The following is a 20,659-nucleotide window of genomic DNA, read 5'->3' as shown; positions in this document are numbered from 1 at the left end:
TGTGTGTGTAAATGGGGGGGGGGGGGAATTACATGGTTGCCTTACATTTTTCAGTTGAATCCAATGAACCTTCAGTCATTTTAGCTATAAATGCATTGCAAGACTGAGTAAATACTTGTGGAAGTTTTGTGACACTTCTATGCAAATTAAGCACTTGCACATTCCAAGCATGGGGTGGGTCCATCTTTCCTCACTTCTGTGCCATTTGCCTCACTGTAACCATCTGTTTTCCACTATACACAATTTATACATATTATATTTTAATGTTTTGTCTTGTTTGACATTTTATGACCTCAACTATAGTGGTGAACCAATCTGAGACCAAACTGTGTACTATTGTTTAGACACACCTTTAGGAGGACATGCTAATGTACTTCTCCCTCTCTTTATCTTCTCACCTTTAGTTTCATGTCATCTGGTTTTGGGGCTGGGTTGGTTTTTCACTCATGTTTAACAATGCTCAGGATTGGTAACTGTTGATTGGTGAGAATGGCTTTCCATTACACAACGGTGCTTGTACACTCATACAATAAGAAAGTACTCTTACTGCATATCATTGCATTTTGTTAGTTTCTATATACTGTACTGTCTCTTTATCAATTATATAAACAAGGGATAGTTCACCAAAAACTGAAAATACAATAATTTACTCACCCTTCACTTGTTCCAAACATGTTTGAGTTTCTTTTGTTGAAACCAAAAGAAGATATTTTAAAGACTGTTGGATTTCCTGTAATCTTTGACTTCCAAAGTATTTGTTTTTTCCTATGAAAGTCAATGGTTACCAGATTCCAACATTCTGCAAAATATCTTCTTTAGTGTTCAACAGAAGAAACTCATAAAGGTTTAAATAGTGGTTCATTAAGAAGTGAGTAGCAGTTTACTTTTTTGTGAACTATTCCTTTAAATTGGGTCAGATGAATAATTTTGGAGCAATATTTGAAGGCAAAAAGGGTGTCATTTATTCTCCTCTCACTGATTTCTACAAAATGTTAAGGATACATAAATTGTCAACTCTGTTATCGTGATATTTCAGAAAATTTCTCATTCACTTAAAAAAAAGATTTTACAAACAAAAATCTGTTCTTGAGTTAAACCACAAAATGGTGGAAATTGTCAACTCTGTTATTGTGATGTTTCATTAAATTTCTCATTTTCATTTTTTAAACAATAATATGATAAAAAAAACTATATTTTAAATATGCAATGTGGTATCTAGTTTGAGGTTAGCTTTTTGTGCTAAAGCATAAAATGGTGGAAAATGTCTACTCTGTGATTGTCAACTGTGTTATTGTCAACTATGTTAGTCAATTCTGTTAGTTAACTCTAATAGTCAACTCGGTTTTTGTCAACTCTGTTAGTCAACTATGTTATTGTCAACTCTGTTAGTCAACTGTTATTGTCAACTTTGTTAGTCAACTCTGTTATTGTCAACTCTGATAGTCAACTGTTATTGTCAACTCTGTTATTTCCAACTCTGTTAGTTAACTCTGTTATTGTCAACTCTGTTAGTCAACTCTGTTATTGTCAACTCTGTTAGTCAAATCTGTTATTGTCAACACTGTTATTGTCAACTCTGTTATTGCCAAAGTTTATTGTCAACTCTGTAAGTTAAATCTGTTATTGTCAACTCTGTTATTGCCAACTCTGTTATTGTCAACTCTGTTAAGTCAACTCTGAAAATGTCAACTCTGATAATGTCAACTCTGTTATTGTCAACTCGGTCAGTCAACTCTGTTATTGTCAACTATGTTATTGTCTACTACACTGTTAGTCAATTCTGTTATTGTCAACTCTGTTAGTTAACTCTGTTAGTTAACCCTGTTAGGGTCAACTCTGTTAGTCAATTGTTATTGTCAACTCTGTTAGTGCCAAAGGTTATTGTCAACTCTGTTATTCTCAACTCTGTTATTGTCAACTCTATTAGTCAACTCTGTTATTGTCAACTCTGTTAGTCAACTGTTATTGAACTCTGTTATTACTAGTTTATTGTCAACTCTGTTAGTTAACTCTGTTAGTTAACTCTGTTAGTCAACTGTTATTGTCAACTCTGTTATTTCCAACTCTGTTAATTAACTCTGTTATTGTCAACACTGTTATTGTCAACTCTGTTAGTCAACTCTGTTATTGCCAAAGTTTATTGTCAACTCTGTCAGTTAAATCTATTATTGTCAACTCTGTTAGTGTTAACTCTGTTATTTTCAACTCTGTTAGTGTTAACTCTGTTATTGTCAACACTGTTAATCAACTCTGTTATTGTCCACTCTGTTATTGTCAACTCTGTTGCTACCAACTCTGTTATTATCAACTCTGTTAGTCAACTCTATTATTGCCAAAGTTTATTGTCAACTCTGTTAGTTAAATCTATTATTGTCAACTCTGTTATTGCCAACTCTGTTATTATCAACTCTGTTATTGTAATATGTCAATTAATCTCTGGGGCTGCACCCCAGTCGAGCTGGAGCTGAACTCCTGTCGGACAACATCACCAGAATACTTCGCTCTATCTGACTAGTAAGTAAAAATTCACAAAGTTCACAATTTAGCCATACAGACTCCTATTCGTCCCACATAAATAACAGTAATGCATACCTAGCTAACCCCATAGAGACTGTGTCTGTTCCTCGTATTATTAGATCAAGAAACAAACGTACTGTGTGCTCCAGAAATAATCTATTAAGAATTAAACCAGAAAAAACACTAAAAAGTGAAAATACAAATTTCATGAAGCTTGGTCTCCTAAACATCAGGTCACTAGCACCTAAAACACTTATCATAAATGAAATAATAACAGATAACAATCTTAATGCACTCTGTCTCACTGAAACCTGGCTGAAACAAAATGACTATATTAGTTTAAATGAGGCAACTCCTCCAGGATTCTTATATAAGCATGAGGCTCGTCAAACTGGTCGTGGTGGTGGAGTCGCGTCAATCTTTAGTGATATTCTTAATGTTAATCAGAGAAACGGACTTATGTTTAGCTCCTTTGAAGTATTAGCGCTTAATGTTGTCCTTCCAAACACTATGCAAAAACCTATGTTATCTCTCGCTCTAATCACCATATATAGACCCCCAGGACCCTATGTCAATTTTCTAAAAGAGTTTTCTGATTTTATCTCTGACTTACTAGTTAAAACTGATAAAATACTAATTGTAGGAGACTTTAACATCCACATAGATGACGCTAACGACACATTAGGGCTCGCGTTTACGGACTTGCTGGTCTCACTAGGAATAAAGCAAAATGTTATTGGTCCAACTCATCGCCTAAAGCATACACTAGATCTAATTCTGTCTTATGGAATTGAGGTCATTGATGTAGACATTATACCACAAAGTGATGATATTACAGACCACTACCTCTTACTATATAAGCTGTGTTTACCTGAAATTAGCAGATCCGCTCCGATATATCGCCCTAGTAGAACTATTGTTCCATCCACTAAAGATGAATTTATAAATAACTTACCTGATCTTTCTCTACTTCGAAATGCACCCGCAAACGCAAATGACCTTGATGTAGTGACCAGCAGTATGGATGCCATCTTTACTAGCACTTTAAATACTGTGGCACCCATCAAACTAAAAAAGGCTAGAGAGAATAAAACTACACCGTGGTATAATAGTCATACCCGCGCTCTCAAAACAGCAACTCGTGCCCTGGAACGTAAATGGAAAAAAACTAATTTAGAAGTCTTTAGAATTGCATACAAAGACAGTATGTCCAGCTATAGGAGGGCTTTAAAATCTGCCAGGGCTGAGCACCTCCGCAAACTGATAGAAAATAATCATAACAATCCTAGATTCTTATTTAACACCATCGCTAAATTAACAAATAATTGGTCATCTTTGGAACAAAACGTTCCACCGCAAATTAGTAGTGATGACTTCATGAATTTTTTCAGTGATAAAATAGAAGGCTTTAGACAGAAAATAGGAGATATTAAACTTTCTGCACCGCCTTATACTTCAGATCCAGTAAACACGCCTCTGAATCTAAATAACCTACAGTGCTTTAAAATCATAGAACAGGAAGAGCTAGACAAAATTATAAATAGCTCTAAATCAGCTACGTGTATATTGGACCCAATTCCGACAAAGTTACTGAAAGAATTGCTACCTGTTATAGGAGAACCTCTTCTTAACATTATCAACTCTTCTTTATCTCTAGGCCATGTTCCAAATCCTTACAAGTTAGCTGTTATTAAACCTATTATTAAGAAACCACAACTGGACCCCAGCAACTTAGCTAATTATAGGCCTATTTCAAACCTTCCATTTATATCTAAAATACTAGAAAAAGTTGTTTCTGCTCAATTATGCTCCTTTCTGCAGACCAACAATGTTTTTGAAGTGTTTCAGTCAGGTTTCAGAGCTCATCACAGTACAGAAACTGCATTAGTGAAAATAACCAACGATTTACTCTTAGCTGCTGACCAAGGGTGCATCTCGCTATTAGTTCTACTCGATCTTAGTGCGGCATTTGACACCATTGACCATGGTATCCTTATTAATCGCTTAAAGTCTACAGGTGTCCAGGGACATGCCCTACAATGGTTTAAGTCATACTTATCTGACCGTTACCAGTTTGTAAATATTAATGGACAGCCTTCACAAATCAGCCCAGTAAAATACGGGGTGCCTCAAGGATCAGTTTTAGGCCCTTTACTGTTTACAATATACATGCTACCCCTGGGAGACATTATTAGAAGACATGGGATCAGCTTTCACTGCTATGCAGATGATACTCAATTATATATTTCAACTAAACCTGACGAGACGTCTAATCTGTCCAAGCTAACTGAGTGTATTAAAGATGTTAAAGACTGGATGACCAACAATTATCTTCTCTTAAACTCAGACAAAACAGAATTATTACTTATTGGGCCTAAATCCTGTACACAGCAGATCTCACAACTCGACCTACAATTAGAGGGATACAAAGTTAGCGTTAGCTCTACTATAAAAGATCTGGGTGTCATATTAGACAGCAATTTAACTTTTAAAAATCATATATCCCATGTCACAAAAACTGCTTTCTTTCATCTGAGAAATATCGCTAAGTTACGAAGTGTGCTATCCATCTCAGATGCAGAAAAGCTAGTCCATGCTTTTATGACTTCTAGGCTGGACTACTGTAATGCACTGTTTGCTGGCTGCCCAGCATCCTCTATTAACAAACTTCAATTAGTACAAAATGCAGCTGCCAGAGTTCTAACCAGGTCTAGAAAATTTGATCACATCACCCCAATTTTATCCTCCTTACACTGGCTGCCTGTTAAGTTTCGTATTGATTTTAAAATATTGCTTCTTACATATAAAGCTTTAAATAATCTAGCTCCTGTTTATCTAACCAATCTTCTGTCTCGCTACAATCCAACTCGCTCTTTAAGGTCTCAAAACTCAGGGCTTCTGGTAGTACCTAGAATAGCAAAGACGAGTAAAGGAGGTCGAGCCTTCTCATTTATAGCTCCTAAACTCTGGAATAGCCTTCCTGATAACGTCCGAGGCTCAGACACACTCTCCCAATTCAAAACTAGATTAAAGACCTATCTGTTCAGTAAAGCATACACTTAGTGCACCACTTAGGGGGCTTCCACACAGGTTATGCATCTTGCTGATATACACTGTGAACATCAGCTACGCTAATTATTTTCTTTATTCTCCATTTCCACCTGGGTATACTCTTCCCGAGGCCCTCAGACTATGCAGAGTCACTGATTCGATCCAAGACCAACGACGAGATGATCCCAAGGTTTCCATATCCTGGACCTGGCCGAATCCTGAGCAACTACTGCGATGGTCATGGAAGAGTGGAGAACATGAGACTGTTTCCTGTGACGCTCCAGAGACAGACGAGTCTTCGCTGAGGCCAGCTTCCAGCCTCCGCCACTGAGACTGCAGCTCTGCACAAGACGTTTGGCCAGCGGAGAAATTAAAATGGTCATGCCCAACTGAGCCTGGTTTCTCTCAAGGTTTTTTTTCTTCACTTCCGCCTTTAGTGAAGTTTTTTTTCCCTCTCCGCTGTCGCCACTGGCTTGCATGGTTCGGGATCTGTAGAGGTGCGCATCGTTGGATTTGCTCTTCAGTGTTTGGACTCTCAGTAGTGATTATTAAACCACACTGAACTGAGCTAAACTGAACTGAACTTAAACACTACAAACTGAATTACACTGTTCCTATTTACTGTGACCTTTTATGTGAAGCTGCTTTGACACAATCTACATTGTATAAGCGCTATACAAATAAAGGTGAATTGAATTGAATTGAATTCACTTTTAAAAAACAACATGATAAAAACGAAATTCTATTTAGATATGCCATGTGGTATCTAGTCTGAGGTTAGCCTCTTAAGCTAAACACAAAATGGTGGAAAATGTCAACTGTTATTGTGGTCAATACCTTTCTTATTCACTTTTTAAAAACAACATGCTAAAAAATTTAAATCTGTTTTAAATATGCCATGTGGTATCTAGTTTGAACTTAGCATCTTGCACTAAAGCACAAAATGGTGGAAAATGACAACTCTGTTATTGTGATGTCAACGTTTTCATTCACTTTTTAAAATCAATATTATTTAAAAAAAATTTGTTTTAGATATACCATGTGGTGTTTTTTTTTTTTTTTTTTTTTTTTTTGCATTTTGCATTGTTTTACATTAAGAAATATGCTAATAAGTGTAATGTAATGTAAACTATACAGGAATGTAAATTACGAATTTGTTGTAATGCATTCCAGCATAATGAAAACGTGAAATGTACCCACAACTCTGTCCCATACATATTTAGTAGATGCATAAATATTTAGTAGATGAATATTTCTCATGCTGAGTGTAGCAATCATACACACAGGGAAGATGGACAAAAGAACAAGTGATTTTCATTTTATTGAAAACACACGATTCACTGTACTGGGAAACATTTTCATGATAAATGCGGTGGCAAAAATCAACAGAAAAATCAAATATTAGATAGTGTGAATACTGTATTTGACAATATGGATCTCGTTTTATCTTTTAAAATATTTCAGTCTTTCTGTAGCTGCAAATAACACCAAATAAAATTAATAATTTAAAGATGACTTATAGATATCAAACCCAACTGGTGGAGATTTTTTTACTATGTTCCCACTCAAACATAAAAAATATGGCATAAAAGCCTTTTCACTTGGGATCCACAAGTAAAGGTGCAACATCTGAATTCAAGATGTACTAACACTAACAAAAAAAGTTACAGCAAATCCTAAAATGTAATTCAAAAATAGTTTTATGAAAAATACCTAATTTTAAGCTATGAAAAAATAGATTTGAGGCCACTTGACAGTCCACGGCATTGACAAAAATAATCGCAATAAAATTGATAAGTGACTGCATCAATAGTCATAAATATTCTACATTTATTAATTACATTGACAGAGAGATGCAGCTTAGGAAAACACATATATACAGAAAAACACTAACATCATCAGTTTGACAACACACGTGTTTGGGTCTCCGTTGTAGTCTGCACATTTCTTTATTAGCATGCGTTCTGAGGATTGCCGTGCATATTTGCTGTCAAACTGAAGATGTTTCCAAATTTATTAGTGTTTTTCCAGTTGGACACAGTTTCTTAAAGAAACAATCAACCATTTTTGGGAATAGGCTCATTTTACAGCTCCCTTATCGTTAAACAGTTGAGCTTTTCCGTTTTTACATCCATTTAGTTGATCTCCGGGTCTGGCAGGAGCACTTTTAGCTTAGCTTAGCATAAAACATTAAATCGGATTAGACCATTAGCATCTCCAGAAAAACACAAAAAAACCAAAAAAGTTATAATTTTCCTATTTGAACCTCGTCTCCTCTGTAGTTGCATCATGTACAAAGACAGACGGAAAATGAACACTTGCTACTTTCTAGGCTGATATGGCTCTCATTTGAATGTCTTAATAAAGGCTCATGTCATGGCTGTACAAAGGCAGCACATTACGCAGCACTGTTACCTAGCTGGAGAATACCAAGCAAGCATTTTTTTTTTAAAGATGTCTAATAGACGTCTAAACATAGTCATCTAGGCTAAAACAAGGCTAAATTTGGCCTGTCTGTGAAAATCTAATAGATGTCTAAAAATAGGCCAAAATTAGACTAGTTATCAAATAAACAAATGAATGATTACACATATAAAGTCTGTCTAATCTGTCTATTTGACGACTAGTCTAGTTTTGGGTTATTAAATTTTTACTGATAGCCCAAGTTCAGCCTCATTTTAGCCAAGCTGTCTACGTTTAGATGTCTATTAAACACAAAATTTTTGCTGAGAACTATACTCTCATTCTGGCATACTAGGAAAGGAACTAAATAACATTAGTTATGCAGCTACAGAGGCGAGGTTCAAATAGGAAAATTATAACTTTTTTTTTTTGAGTGAGATGCTAATGGTCTAATCCAGGGATGGGCAAACTCAGTCCTGGAGGGCCGGTGTCCTGCACAGTTTAGCTCCAGCTCTGATCAAACACACCTGCTTATAGATAATTAGTGATCTTGGAGACACTGATTAGCATGTTCAGGTGTGTTTGATTAGAGTTGAAGCTGAACTATACAGGACACCGGCCCTCCAGGACCGAGTTTGCCCACCCCTGGTCTAATCCGATATAATGGTTTATTCTAAGCTAGCTGAAAGTGCTCCTGCCAGACCCGGATATCAACTAAATGGATGTAGAAATGGAAAAGCTTGACTGTTTAACTATAGGGGAGTTGTAAAATGAGCCTATTCCCAAAAATGGTTGAGTGTGTAATATCAATGCTCCTGCTTCAGCCTTACTACAGCAGCAAGGTATGATTATTACGCCAGAATGAAAATATAGTTCCTCGCAATATCAGCCAAGAAAATCACATCTTTTATTTTCTGTTGGTCTTAGTACATGATGGAACCACAGCTAAAGCTTTAAATAGAAAAATTAAGCGTTTTTTTAGAAAGTTGAGTGAGATGCTAATGGTCTAATCCGATTTAATAGTTTATGCTAAGCTAAAAGTGCTCCTGCCAGACCCGGATATCAACTAAATGGATGTAGAAATGGAAAAGCTTGACGGTTTAACTATAGGGGAGTTGACACTGATTAGCATGTTCAGGTGTGTTTGATTAGAGTTGAAGCTAAACTATGCAGGACACCGGCCCTCCAGGACCAAGTTTGCCCACCCCTGGTCTAATCCGATATAATGGTTTATTCTAAGCTAGCTAAAAGTGCTCCTGCCAGACCCGGATATCAACTAAATGGATGTAGAAATGGAAAAGCTTGACGGTTTAACTATAGGGGAGTTGTAAAATGAGCCAATTCCCAAAAATGATTGAGTGTGTAATATCAATGCACCTGCTTCAGCCATACTACAGCAGCAAAGTATGATTATTACACCAGAATGAAAATATTGTTCCTCGCCATATCAGCCAAGAACAATCGCAACTCTTTATTTTCTGTCGGTCTTAGTACATGATAGAACCACAGCTAAAGCTTTAAATAGAAAAATTAAGTGTTTTTAGAAAGTTGAGCGAGATGCTAATGGTCTAATCAGATTCATTGACTTATGCTAAGCTAAGCTGAAAGTGCTCCCACCAGACCAAACGGATGCAAAACTGGTAAAATCAACTGTTTAACTTCAAAGGAGTAGAAAAATGAGCTTGTTTAAAATAAAAAAAGTTAATTTAATTTCTGCATGTCTCTCTTTCAGACACCATACTGTTTATATCATAGAAAGAAATGGGCTCAGAATTACACTACAGTGTTGAACATTTTCAACACCACGACTACGCATAAAAGCATTTATGCAGTTTAAGATTTCGAGGATCCGCATACCTCTTCCCACATTTATCACATATGTACTGCTTCCCTCCTCCATGAATGTGGCGTTTGTGAGTACGCAGGTGACTTCCCTGACTGAAATACTTGTCGCATTGCTCACAATAGTAGGGTTTCTCACCGGTGTGCACTCTTTGGTGCAGCTTGAGGCTGTTTGAATTGTTAAACCACTTATCACAGTAATTGCAGCCAAAGGGTTTTTCTCCGGAGTGAGTGCGGCTGTGTGTAATGAGACTGCTCTGCTGACTGAAGCTCTTCCCGCACTCCTTACAGCTGAAAGGCTTTTCCCCCGTGTGAATTCGTTTGTGGATTTTGAGATTGACAGCCTGGCGGAAAGTCTTGCCGCACAAGTCACAACTGAACGGTCGCTGGCCTGTGTGGATGCGCTCGTGGTTTCTCAGGTTAACCGCGTGACGGAAAGCCTTCCCGCAAGACACGCAGGAGTACGGTTTCTGGCCTGTGTGAATGAGCTGATGAGTTTTGAGCGTTACGGCCCGTGTGAAGCTTTTCTGACACACTGAACATTTGAACTCCTTTTCGCCGGTGTGTGTGAGTTGGTGTCTGGACAGATTTTGAGCGATGTTGAATCTCTTTCCGCAGACTTTGCAGGCAAAAGGTTTTTCGCCGGTGTGGATGATTTCGTGGGTTTTCAGATGCGCCGCTTTCCCGAAGGATTTGTCGCAGACTTTACAAACAAATGGCTTTTCTCCTGAGTGGACTCGCTGGTGGTCGGACAGACTTTGTTTGTGAGCGAAAGCCTTGCCGCAGAGGCCGCAGCCGAAGGGCTTTTCTCCCGTGTGAATGCGCTGGTGAGATTTGAGGTTGCTATGGGAAGAGAAACTCTTTCCACAGTCGCAACAAATAAAGGATCTCTTTCCAAATAAGGCAACGGCTTCTTGTGGGCCTTCACTGCCGTTTTCTGGCAAAACAGATGCTACTCCATCTTCTGAAATATTGTTGAAGTGACCTGTCAGAGAAACAAGTGAATAATCATTGCCTGATTGTTTATCACAACAAAATTCCCTATGGAAGTGTAAACTTCACTTTACTATTTACACTAAGTTACCAGACAAATCTAGGAGAAATTACGCCTTCACCAAAGCTGGATTTATTCAGTCAAGAACAGTTTCAGTTTTTACACCACTTTGGATAAAAGCATCTGGGAAATGAATAAATGTAATGTTAATATAGTTAAATAGTACTATTGAGAACTATTATTTTAATTTAAAGGGCACCTACAGTGCATCCAGAAAGTATTCATAGCGCTTCACTTTTTTCACATTTTTTATGTTACAGCTTTATTCCAAAATGCATTAAATTAATTTATTTCCTAAAAAAATTCTACACACAATAGCCCATAATGACAAGGTGAAAAAAGATTTTTTGAAGTTGTTGCAAATTTATTAAAAATCAAAACCCTGAAAAATCACATGTACAAAAGTATTCACAGCCTTTGCCGTGAAGTTCTAAATTGAGCTCAGGTACATTCGGTATCCACTGATCATTCTTGAGATGTTTCAGCAGCTTAATTGGAGTTCACCTGAGGTAAATTCAGTTGATTGGACATGTTTTGAAAAGGCATACACCTGTCTATATAAGGTCCCAGGGTTGAGAGTGCATGACAAAGCTCAAACCAAGCACGAAGACAAAGGAATTGTCTGTAGATGTCCGAGACAGGATTGTCTTGAGGCACATGGCTGGGGAAGGTTAAAGAAAAATTTCTGCTGCTCTGAAAGTTCCAATTAGCACAGTGGCCTCCATCATCCGTAAGTGGAAGATGTTTGGAACCACCAAGACTCTTCCTAGAGCTGGCCGGCCAACTAAGCTGAGTGATCTGGGGAGAAGGGCCTTAGTCAGAGAGGTGATCAATAACTCTCACTCTGTCTGAGCTCCAGCGTTCTTCTGTGGTTAGAGGAGAACGTTACAGAAGGACAACCGTCTGTGCAGCAATCCACCAATCAGGCTGAAGGACTCTCAGACCATAAGTAACCAAAATCTCTGGTCTAATGAGACTAAAATTAAACTCTTTGGAGTGAATGCCAGGTGTTATGTTTGGAGCTAACCCCAACCGCTCATTGCCAGGCTAATATCATCCCTACAGTGAAGCATGGTGGTGGCAGCATCATACAGTGGGGATGTTTTTTAGCAGCAGCAACGGGAAGACTAGTCAGGATAGGGGGAAGATGAATGCTGCAATGTACAGAGACATCCTGAATGAAAACTTGCTTCAGAGTGTTCTTGACCTTGACTGGGGCGACGGTTCATCTTCCAGCAGGACAATGACCCAAAGCACATCACCAAAATATCAATGGAGTGGCTTCACAACAACTCAGTGAATGTCCTTGAGTGGCCCAGCCAGAGCCCAGACCTAAATCCTATTGAACATCTCTGGAGAGATCAGAAAATGGCTAAGTTGATCATTTGTAGGTTCCATAAACTAGTTTGAAATCATTTATTATAACATCATAAAGAGTTTTACTGTCACTTTTAAATAATTGTATGCACCCTTGGTGAAGTTTAAGTCATACACTCATTACAAACATCTGAATGCTAGTTTATCATGTTTTCTACAAAAATATTAGCAGACAATTCTGTCCTTATTCACTCTCTTCACTTTGTGTTTCTTTCTTCAGTTAAACACAAAGGAAGATATTTTTAAGAATGTTGGAAAGCAGCAGACAATTTTTCAGAACATCTTCTTTAGCTTTCAACAGAAGAAAGAAAATTATAAAAGCACATCACCACTTGAGTAGGAGTAAATGGTGAAATAAACATTCATTGCTGGGCGAATATTCTTTAAAGAAAGCTTTCATATGCACCAAATAAACATATTAAATGACTTCTATAGGCGACACTAAAGACTGAATAAGCATTCAGCTTTTATCTCAGAAAAAAAAAATTAATAATATTTTACATGTATTTAGCAGACACTCTTTTTATCCTAAGCAACTTACAGAAGAGAAGGAAAATATAAGTAATCAAATTAACAACAAAAAACAAAACAATAAATGCTATGACAAATCTTCTTTTCCCATCAGTTAATCTAACAATGCACATGCCACAGTTTTAAGTCTTTACATAAACCTATTGAATAAAAAAGTATCTACAAATAACAGCTCAAGTGTTAGTAAAACTAAAAAAGGGTTGAAAAGCCTAAAGACTATTAGCATACCAGCAGTGATGGACTTCAAATCAACTTTTCCAAATTCATCTCTGATCGTCACTGCCAATATCACTGGGGATTCTGGACAGTCCTCTGTGACTGAAACAGACTGCAGGCATAAAGTAGTTATGTAACGAAGCAGAAAATATTTTAGCAATTCTGTGACTTTTAAAATCTAAATGCACTACTGAATAGCTTATAAACAATATTGTAACACTTTCAGACTTCATTTTGTGTTGTCTACATTACAAGTAATAACAGAAAGCACAAAGATTTGTACATGATAAAACTCTCTTTGTTGAGACTGTGATCACTGACAGTATCTGTTTGTTAAGCGAAGCAGATTCCGGGTCCAAGCGCTCTATCAAACTGTATGGGAAACCTCATTAAATGGTAATAAACGTTTACAAAGTGATGCAATACTTTCGAAAATCAAGATCGCAATATACAACTATGCCTAATATCAGATCGCCAGAAAGTAATACATTTTTTATAATTTGTTAAAATATTAGTGTTTATGATGCAGATGAAGTCCAGAAACTGTTGTGTACACCTTGATTTTATATCAAATTCACTTTAACAAGTGAGATGACAAAAAAAGTGGTCATAAATGAGTATTTTCTCAATTCAAAGAGTATTTTCTAAATTCAAATGAGTAGCGGCTTGGACCCGGAAACGACTTAAGCGGATAGTGTCCACTTCACTTTACTGGGGCATTAGGACTCACATAGGCCCCGTTTACACCAATACGCCTTCCGTCCACATTACACTGGAGTTTTCGAGAGCCAAAAACGGAGCATTTTGAAAATGTTGAAGAGGCCGTTTTCATTTTAAAACGCTGCTGCTCCGTGTCAGTGTGGATGGGGGGGGAAAACGGAGACATCTGAAAATGGAGGCGGGGCTGCAGACCTTTGCCTATCTGATTCGGGCATTTCCTCAATATTAAGTAGCCTACTCAAAGTTCAGTCCTGCACCCTCTCCTTAAGTTCAGACTTCGCAAGTTTAATAAGGAATACAAACTCCCAAGGACACATCGGTTAAATCTTCAAAGGGAACAGTGTACTTTATAACCTCATTCACATAATCCTGGCTACGTTGTTTCACTTTAACAATAAAATGAAAACATGATTTAAGGAACTGCCTATTTTCATTTTGATATTAGCAACTTAACAGACAGCAGAAATGTTGAGGCGTCGTGTAGCTACATATTTATATGAGCGTCATCTTCAGTGTATGCATATTTATAACAAAATGGAGCCTATAAAATTACTGCCTTCTTTCATTTTCATTGAAAATATGAAACATACCCTCTCTTTTGCTGAATATCAGTTTTAATAATCAATAATGGCCATTATAACAGTATAACATACAAACTGTTTATACAACATAAGAAATTTAGGCAAACAATCAGTCAATTTACATTAATTATTAACTTATCTTTGTGCTCAGCCAAAACATGTTACCTGAGAACAAGTAGATTCAAAAGACCAAAGTCGGGGAATATGTCGTTAGATATAGACAACAAGATGAATTACATATCACGTTTAACAAATATAGTGAGATTAGATCCAGCGGTAGATCCTTGATGAACAGTCCGACGAGCACAGCTCTTGTCTGGGTAGATATGCTGCAGCGCATGCCAGAGTGTGTGTGTGTGTGTGTGGTCACGTGATGTGCGTTTTCAGTTGTGTGGTGTCGAAAAAGAGATGTTCAGAGAGGCTGGGTGAAATGCTGATGTGGACGCGGATCGCTTTCATTCTAAAACACCATTTTAAAACTAAATTGTACAAGTGTAAATGGGCCTAATACACACCATAATTATGGTAAACTATTTAGTGCTTTGCAACTGTCAGGCTTTTTTTATTTTGTAATTCAAAAAATAAAAGTAAATAAATAAAATGCTGTGTTTACAAAACTGAAAATGAAAACTGTACATGCATAAAATGGCTTGAAAAATGAAAGTAGCAGTCTATCTGCCATCAGATAATAACGTGGTAATACGGCAACAAAATAATTGCCTAATATTAAATATAAAGAATTAACATGAACATTTTTCTGTCAACAGCAGATTTGAGCTGAAATAAATATTCTGGCTTTCACACATGCTCCAATTTTGACATTTAAACCTCATTATTAAAGATGCTGTATGCAAGTTTTGACTCTTCTAAAGGATAAAAATACCATAATATCTTTGCAGATATTTAAAGGGCACATAGGTTACCCCTTTTTTCATGTTTAATATGTCTTTTGTGTCCCCAGAATGTGTCTGTAAAGTTTCAGCTCAAAACACCCATCAGATTATTTATTATAGCTGTTTGAAGTGTCTATATTATAGCTGGGAAAAAGTTGTTGCTGCTTTTTTGTACTGGGCACTTAAGGCTAGTCCTCCCCGCCCACAGTTCCCACGTGCCTGTCAACAATTGCCGCCCTCAGCTGCCTCAGGAAGCAGATCTCACGTAACGTGTGTGAGAAATACTACAGTAATAACTTTAACAATCAGTATTTGATGCATTTTTTGTGGAGTTGCAACGAGTCACACACAATGTCATTAGAAAGTTCACGCACACACACAGCGAGGACACACACACATAGTGCAGACACATACATACACACACACATAGTGCAGACACACATACACACATAGCGCAGACACACACACACACACACACACATATAGCGCAGACACACACACACCCCTAACGCAGACACACACACACATAGCGCAGACAGACACAGAGAGAGAGAGAGAGAGAGAGAGAGAGAGAGAGAGAGAGAAAGAGAGCGTTATGCACACATATGTGACAGGATACAGGTTAATCTCCACTGCTGTATGGATATGTTATATTAGTTTACAAAATAAACTTGATTTAACCTGCTGAAGCATCTTCTTTTATAATTGTTCTGACACGCGGCTGTGCTGATTAAGTGAATCTGAAGTGAATCGCTATAATTCATTACACACATGCTCTGTTTTAAAACTGTTTTAAAACTTGTAAAACTCACTCTTGATCACATTTGATGATGATTGATGATCATAGCGAACTGAACAGACCTTTTATTCCCGGTTGCTTTGCGCTCGTCCTCTCTTGTTGATATGATTATACACGTGACTACCGGGACATGTTAATACGCAGCTGTCAATCAATATTGGTGGGCGGGGGGACCGCACTCCTACGTAAAGTTGCGGTCGATCTGAAAACCGCTCCAATTGGTCCACCGTTTTTATGTTAAATTTAAAAAAAAAAAGGACTGGGTGTGTTTATATCACCCCAATACGACAGTTTATATACTAACACACATTTCTGACCAAACAGCTAGTAAAGTACATTTTTCACGATAGGTGTTCTTTAAGAAACATGCTAAGTGAACATACTTGTTTATCTGAAAAACAATGCAAAAGTCAGGAAAGTCGGCCTTTGTTTTGGTCCCTTTAATTCCCCCAATGCCAGTTTGGCCAATTATATTTCAGCACCCCGGGTTACCTAGGTGGAAAGCAGCATATTTCATTCATCCAGTCAGGAAGGCTCTCAAAGCATGCGTCCATAACAGACATGCGACCTCTGGTGGACAGTAACAGCCTCCGAAATTATTCAGTTCCACATGAGGTGGTTATTAATTAGCAAATAATATAATTATTATAAACGTATAGGTGAGTACGTTACATCGTAACCACGTGTCAAAACAACACGCTACGGGATGAGATACGTGATAAGCAATTTGGCTGTTTGCACCAGACAAAACACGATTGAAATTTAAATATAGCCATTCAGAAGCAAAGAATAGTGCACTCACTGCACTCCAACGAAATGGTAATGTTTATAATCTAATTAATATATATTAAACCTCTTTAACATTATTAAATGAACATACAGAATCACTGATTTGTTGGTTTGCACTGATTTACAGTTCTAAAGTTCAATTTCAAACTGTTTATTTTATTTTCAAGATCTGAGGTAAACTATCTGCTGCTGCTTTCAGTAGTATAGCAATAAATGTCATGTAAAATGGCATTCAAACTCACATTATTAGCATTTAACACTGAATATAAAGCACATGAGGTGTACCTGGGGTAATTATTGTCAGTTTTCTGTTGTTCACTTGTGAGAAATAGAAGCCGTTTTTAAAATATAAATTTTAGGTGTTGGTTAGAACAAAATGTGGAGAATATTTCTTCTATCATGTGCTGTAGCTTTTATTTACAACACGATTTAGATCGGGCTTCAGGCTGGATAATCAGGCACACTCCTGTTGGTGTGGTCAATCTGGCAACCTGCACTTGCATGAAGCTGGCATGCAATACCTAGTTCAATCACTGGGTGTCAAACTTACATACTGCACCTTTAATAAGTTGAATATTTTTAAAGAGAATAATTTTTTATTATTTTATGTATTATTCACACTCATGTCATTCCAAACACCTGAAAACTTCTCAGATTTTACCAAATTTAGGTAAAAAAAAACTTAAAATCACCAATCAGAATATTATCAAGCAACAAGAATACTTTTGAACACACAAAGCAAAAATAATGAATTTACTCAACAGTTTTTTTCTCCTCAGTGTCAGTATATGGTGCACGTTTATAAACACTGTGGCGCATACAAGGCAATACATAAGAGGTGCAACCAAACACACAAATGCAAAATCCAAAAAGACACTGCTGAATTAAGTTATTATTGCTTTATGGTAGCACAAATGTATTCTCGTAGCTTGATAATATCCGACTGAACCACTGAAGGTCTGTTTTGAAGATGTTTTTATTTATATTTGAATGAGTCTGCATAGTTGCTGTCTACGGACGAATGATGGAGCTCTCCGATTTCAGCTAAAATAACTTAATTTGTGTTTTGAAGATGAACAAAGCTCTCAATTAATAGTAATTAATAAGACTTTTCATTGTTATTTGAACTAAACCATTAATGTACAAGCAGTTCGTTTTACCTCACGTTCGGTTTTCATCTCCAGGCTTCTTGCACTTCCATCATAAGAATGTTCCTCTTCTGACAAATACACATGACAGTCATTTAAAAAGGCACTATATATCTATTAAACATTCCTCCTTGTACAGAAGTGTAATAATACTTCATGTTTAAAACTTCTTACCCAGTCCTCCAGCAGACAGAATGTTCAAGATGCAGCCTGGCCGCTTTGCCCTTTTGCCTGAAAACGTTTTGCACTCCAGATTCAACAGTAATTTGGTTTCATCCACGAGCTTTATTATTTTGCCTAAAGCTTCATTGCCCAATACTTCCATAACCGATGCAAACCGTTTCTGAAAGAACAAATATAACTCGCTATTAAAACTGTCCATTATATTGAAATGATCAAAATATGGCAAACGTGCATATCATGATACACATAAAGCAATGGTTTGTGACAAATGAGCAAATTAACACTACCTGAAAAAAGTCTTGTCGCCTATCCAGGTTTTATGAACAACAAATAATAACTTGACTTCTAGTTGATCATTTGGTATCAGAAGTGGCTTATATGAAAGGCAAAGGCCTCTAGATTACGCTTATTTTACCACAATAAAATATGATCATGCCTTGATTTTGAATTATTTAATTAGGACAGCAAGGTCTGACTTTGCTTACACAAAAGTCTTGTCACATAACAGAAATAATGTACAGTATAGAATATAAAGTCATGGTGCAGTGGGAAAAGAATTAATATTGTGTTTGACTCCCATGAGCTTGGAGGACTGCATCCATACATCTCTGCAATGACTCAAATAACTTATTAATAAAGTCATCTGGAATGGCAAATAAAAGGGTTCTTGCAGGACTCCCAGAGTTCATCAAGAACATTTAGATTCATCTTCAATGCATCCTCCACCTTACCCCAGACATGCTCAATAATGTTCATAATTGGTGACTGGGCTGGCCAATCCTGGAGCACCTACTGAATAATTTGCCCTCTCCTGTGGTTTGTAATGGGCAGCACAAATGTCTTGATCCCTCATGCTGCTGATGTTGCCATCCACTCTGCAGATCTCTTACACACACCCGTACTGTGTGAGTGTGTATGGATACACACTCATTCACGCACACCACCATACTGAATGTAACCCCAAAACAATGATTTTTCCTTCACCAACCTTGACTGGATTAATAAAGGGACTGAGCCGAAAAGAAAATGAATTAATGAAATTCTTCATAGTGGATGTGCGTTAATGAGTGTGTATGGATGTTTCCCAGTGATGGGTTGCAGCTGGAAGGGCATCCGCTAAATAAAACATATGCTGGATAAATTGGCTGTTCATTCCGCTGTGGCGACGCCAAATTAATAAAGGGACTAAGCCGAAAGAAAATGAATGAATGAATAATTCATAATTTAGATGTGAATTTTTTAGTTTCACGAAATCTTCACTTTACTGAAATTAAATATACACGTTTCATAAACTAAGGTAGTTTTATTTTCGCACATTCGTTCAGTGACAACTTGTGACAGGCTCCCTATATTGTTTACCGTGGTACTTTGAATATTTGGTATGAAAACACAAGCAAGTACGTCTTCAAAACAACATTAGCGGTATTTTAGTACAATATTAGCACTATAACTAAAGCTTTTATACGACAAGTGTGAAGGCGACAAAAACAAGTGCGACTCCTGAATAAAGCAGACTGTTTGATGCGGTGAAAAAAACAGACCTGCGCAAACCCCGCACTGATCTTTATAGTATGTGCACCGGTGCGCTTAAACGGCTGTGAACGCGTCGCATGTTTAAGGTTGCAGGCCGCAGATCTCTAAACAACATCACCTGTGCAAACTCACCATTTTCTCCTCCTTTTCCATCTTCTTTCTCGCCTCGGTCTCTGTGCTTTTACGCTGATCTTTTGAAGCATCGCTTGTGAGACCCGTCAGAGACTCCTCATCCGTAAGTTTGCACATTTCAGCGATCGCGGCGTGAACTAAAGCCTCAATCACGGACGCCAGATGCGTCTGTAACGCGACGCAGCGAGACATCCTGCCTAAACCGAATATCACACTCCTGGAAGTCGCGAGTATGGTTAAGTACCAAACATTGCCCGAGATTCTGAATTGTGGAGTCGACAAAGTGAGCAAAGAATGACAAACAACTTTAGGTTGTAGTAAACGGAAGTACATCAACGGCTGACATTTACAATCCGGGTTCTAAAATGCATAATAAAAGTTCGCCGTTGACCGTTTCTGGCCCATGAACATTTCCTGCTTGTTATCAAAATATTTCATATCTGTAACAAGAGGTACTTCAATCATAACTTAATGTTAAAACCGATATCATAACAGTATTTATCAATATGTGGCTCTTTCTGGACTCTCGGAAGCTATAGAAATTAAAAATGTAAAACAGGAAATACGTTGGGACCACTGTTATTGTTTACATCCCTCAAAATGTTTCTTGTTTTCTTTCCTTCTTTCGTTCTTTTTGTTATTTTACTTACATATTTTATGCTAAAATGTGAATATCCTAGAAGATTTGTTATGCATTCATTCAGTCATTCATTTTATTTTCAGCTTAGTCTCTTTATTAATCTGGGATCGGACAGCGGAATGAACCACCAACTTATCCAGCATATGTTTTATGCAGCGAATACCCTTCCAGCTGCAACCCATCACTGGGAAACGTCCATATTACTCATTCACACACATACACTGCGGACAATTTAGCTTACCCTATGTAT

General features: G+C 37.3%; 2 protein-coding genes across 2 annotated transcripts in view; one reads left to right on the top strand and one right to left on the bottom strand.

The window, feature by feature from the left end:
* Positions 1-6,867: 6,867 nt before the first annotated feature.
* Positions 6,868-20,108, bottom strand: si:ch211-207i20.2 (uncharacterized protein LOC568537 homolog). The gene is made up of 5 exons (XM_056469265.1): positions 19,770-20,108; positions 18,096-18,264; positions 17,934-17,992; positions 13,004-13,103; positions 6,868-10,798 (listed from the first exon to the last, which is right to left on the bottom strand). Exons 1-5 carry the CDS (start codon positions 20,100-20,102, stop codon positions 9,780-9,782), a joined length of 1,680 nt encoding a protein of 559 aa, XP_056325240.1. The 5' UTR covers positions 20,103-20,108; the 3' UTR covers positions 6,868-9,779.
* dnajc9 (DnaJ (Hsp40) homolog, subfamily C, member 9) overlaps positions 19,782-20,659 on the top strand; it is an 18,282-nt gene continuing 17,404 nt past the window's right edge. Inside the window, exon 1 of the mRNA XM_056469267.1 lies at positions 19,782-19,872. The gene's annotated coding sequence lies outside the window, so the exon portion shown is untranslated. The remainder of the gene's footprint in view (positions 19,873-20,659) is intronic.

The sequence above is a fragment of the Danio aesculapii genome, chromosome 12 (genome assembly GCF_903798145.1).
Source record: "Danio aesculapii chromosome 12, fDanAes4.1, whole genome shotgun sequence".
Lineage (NCBI taxonomy): Eukaryota > Metazoa > Chordata > Actinopteri > Cypriniformes > Danionidae > Danio > Danio aesculapii.
The sequence above is the reverse complement of the archived record's forward strand: the minus strand, read 5'-3'. Positions and strand labels throughout refer to the sequence as shown.

Coding starts and splice junctions, on each gene's coding strand:
- si:ch211-207i20.2 (XM_056469265.1), bottom strand. CDS start 20,102: ATGTACTTCCGTTTACTACAACCTAAAGTTGTTTGTCATTCTTTGCTC. Junction 17,993..18,095: donor TCTGTCTGCTGGAGGACTGG/GTAAGAAGTTTT, acceptor TGTATTTGTCAG/AAGAGGAACATTCTTATGAT. Junction 13,104..17,933: donor AGATGAAAACCGAACGTGAG/GTAAAACGAACT, acceptor TTATGCCTGCAG/TCTGTTTCAGTCACAGAGGA.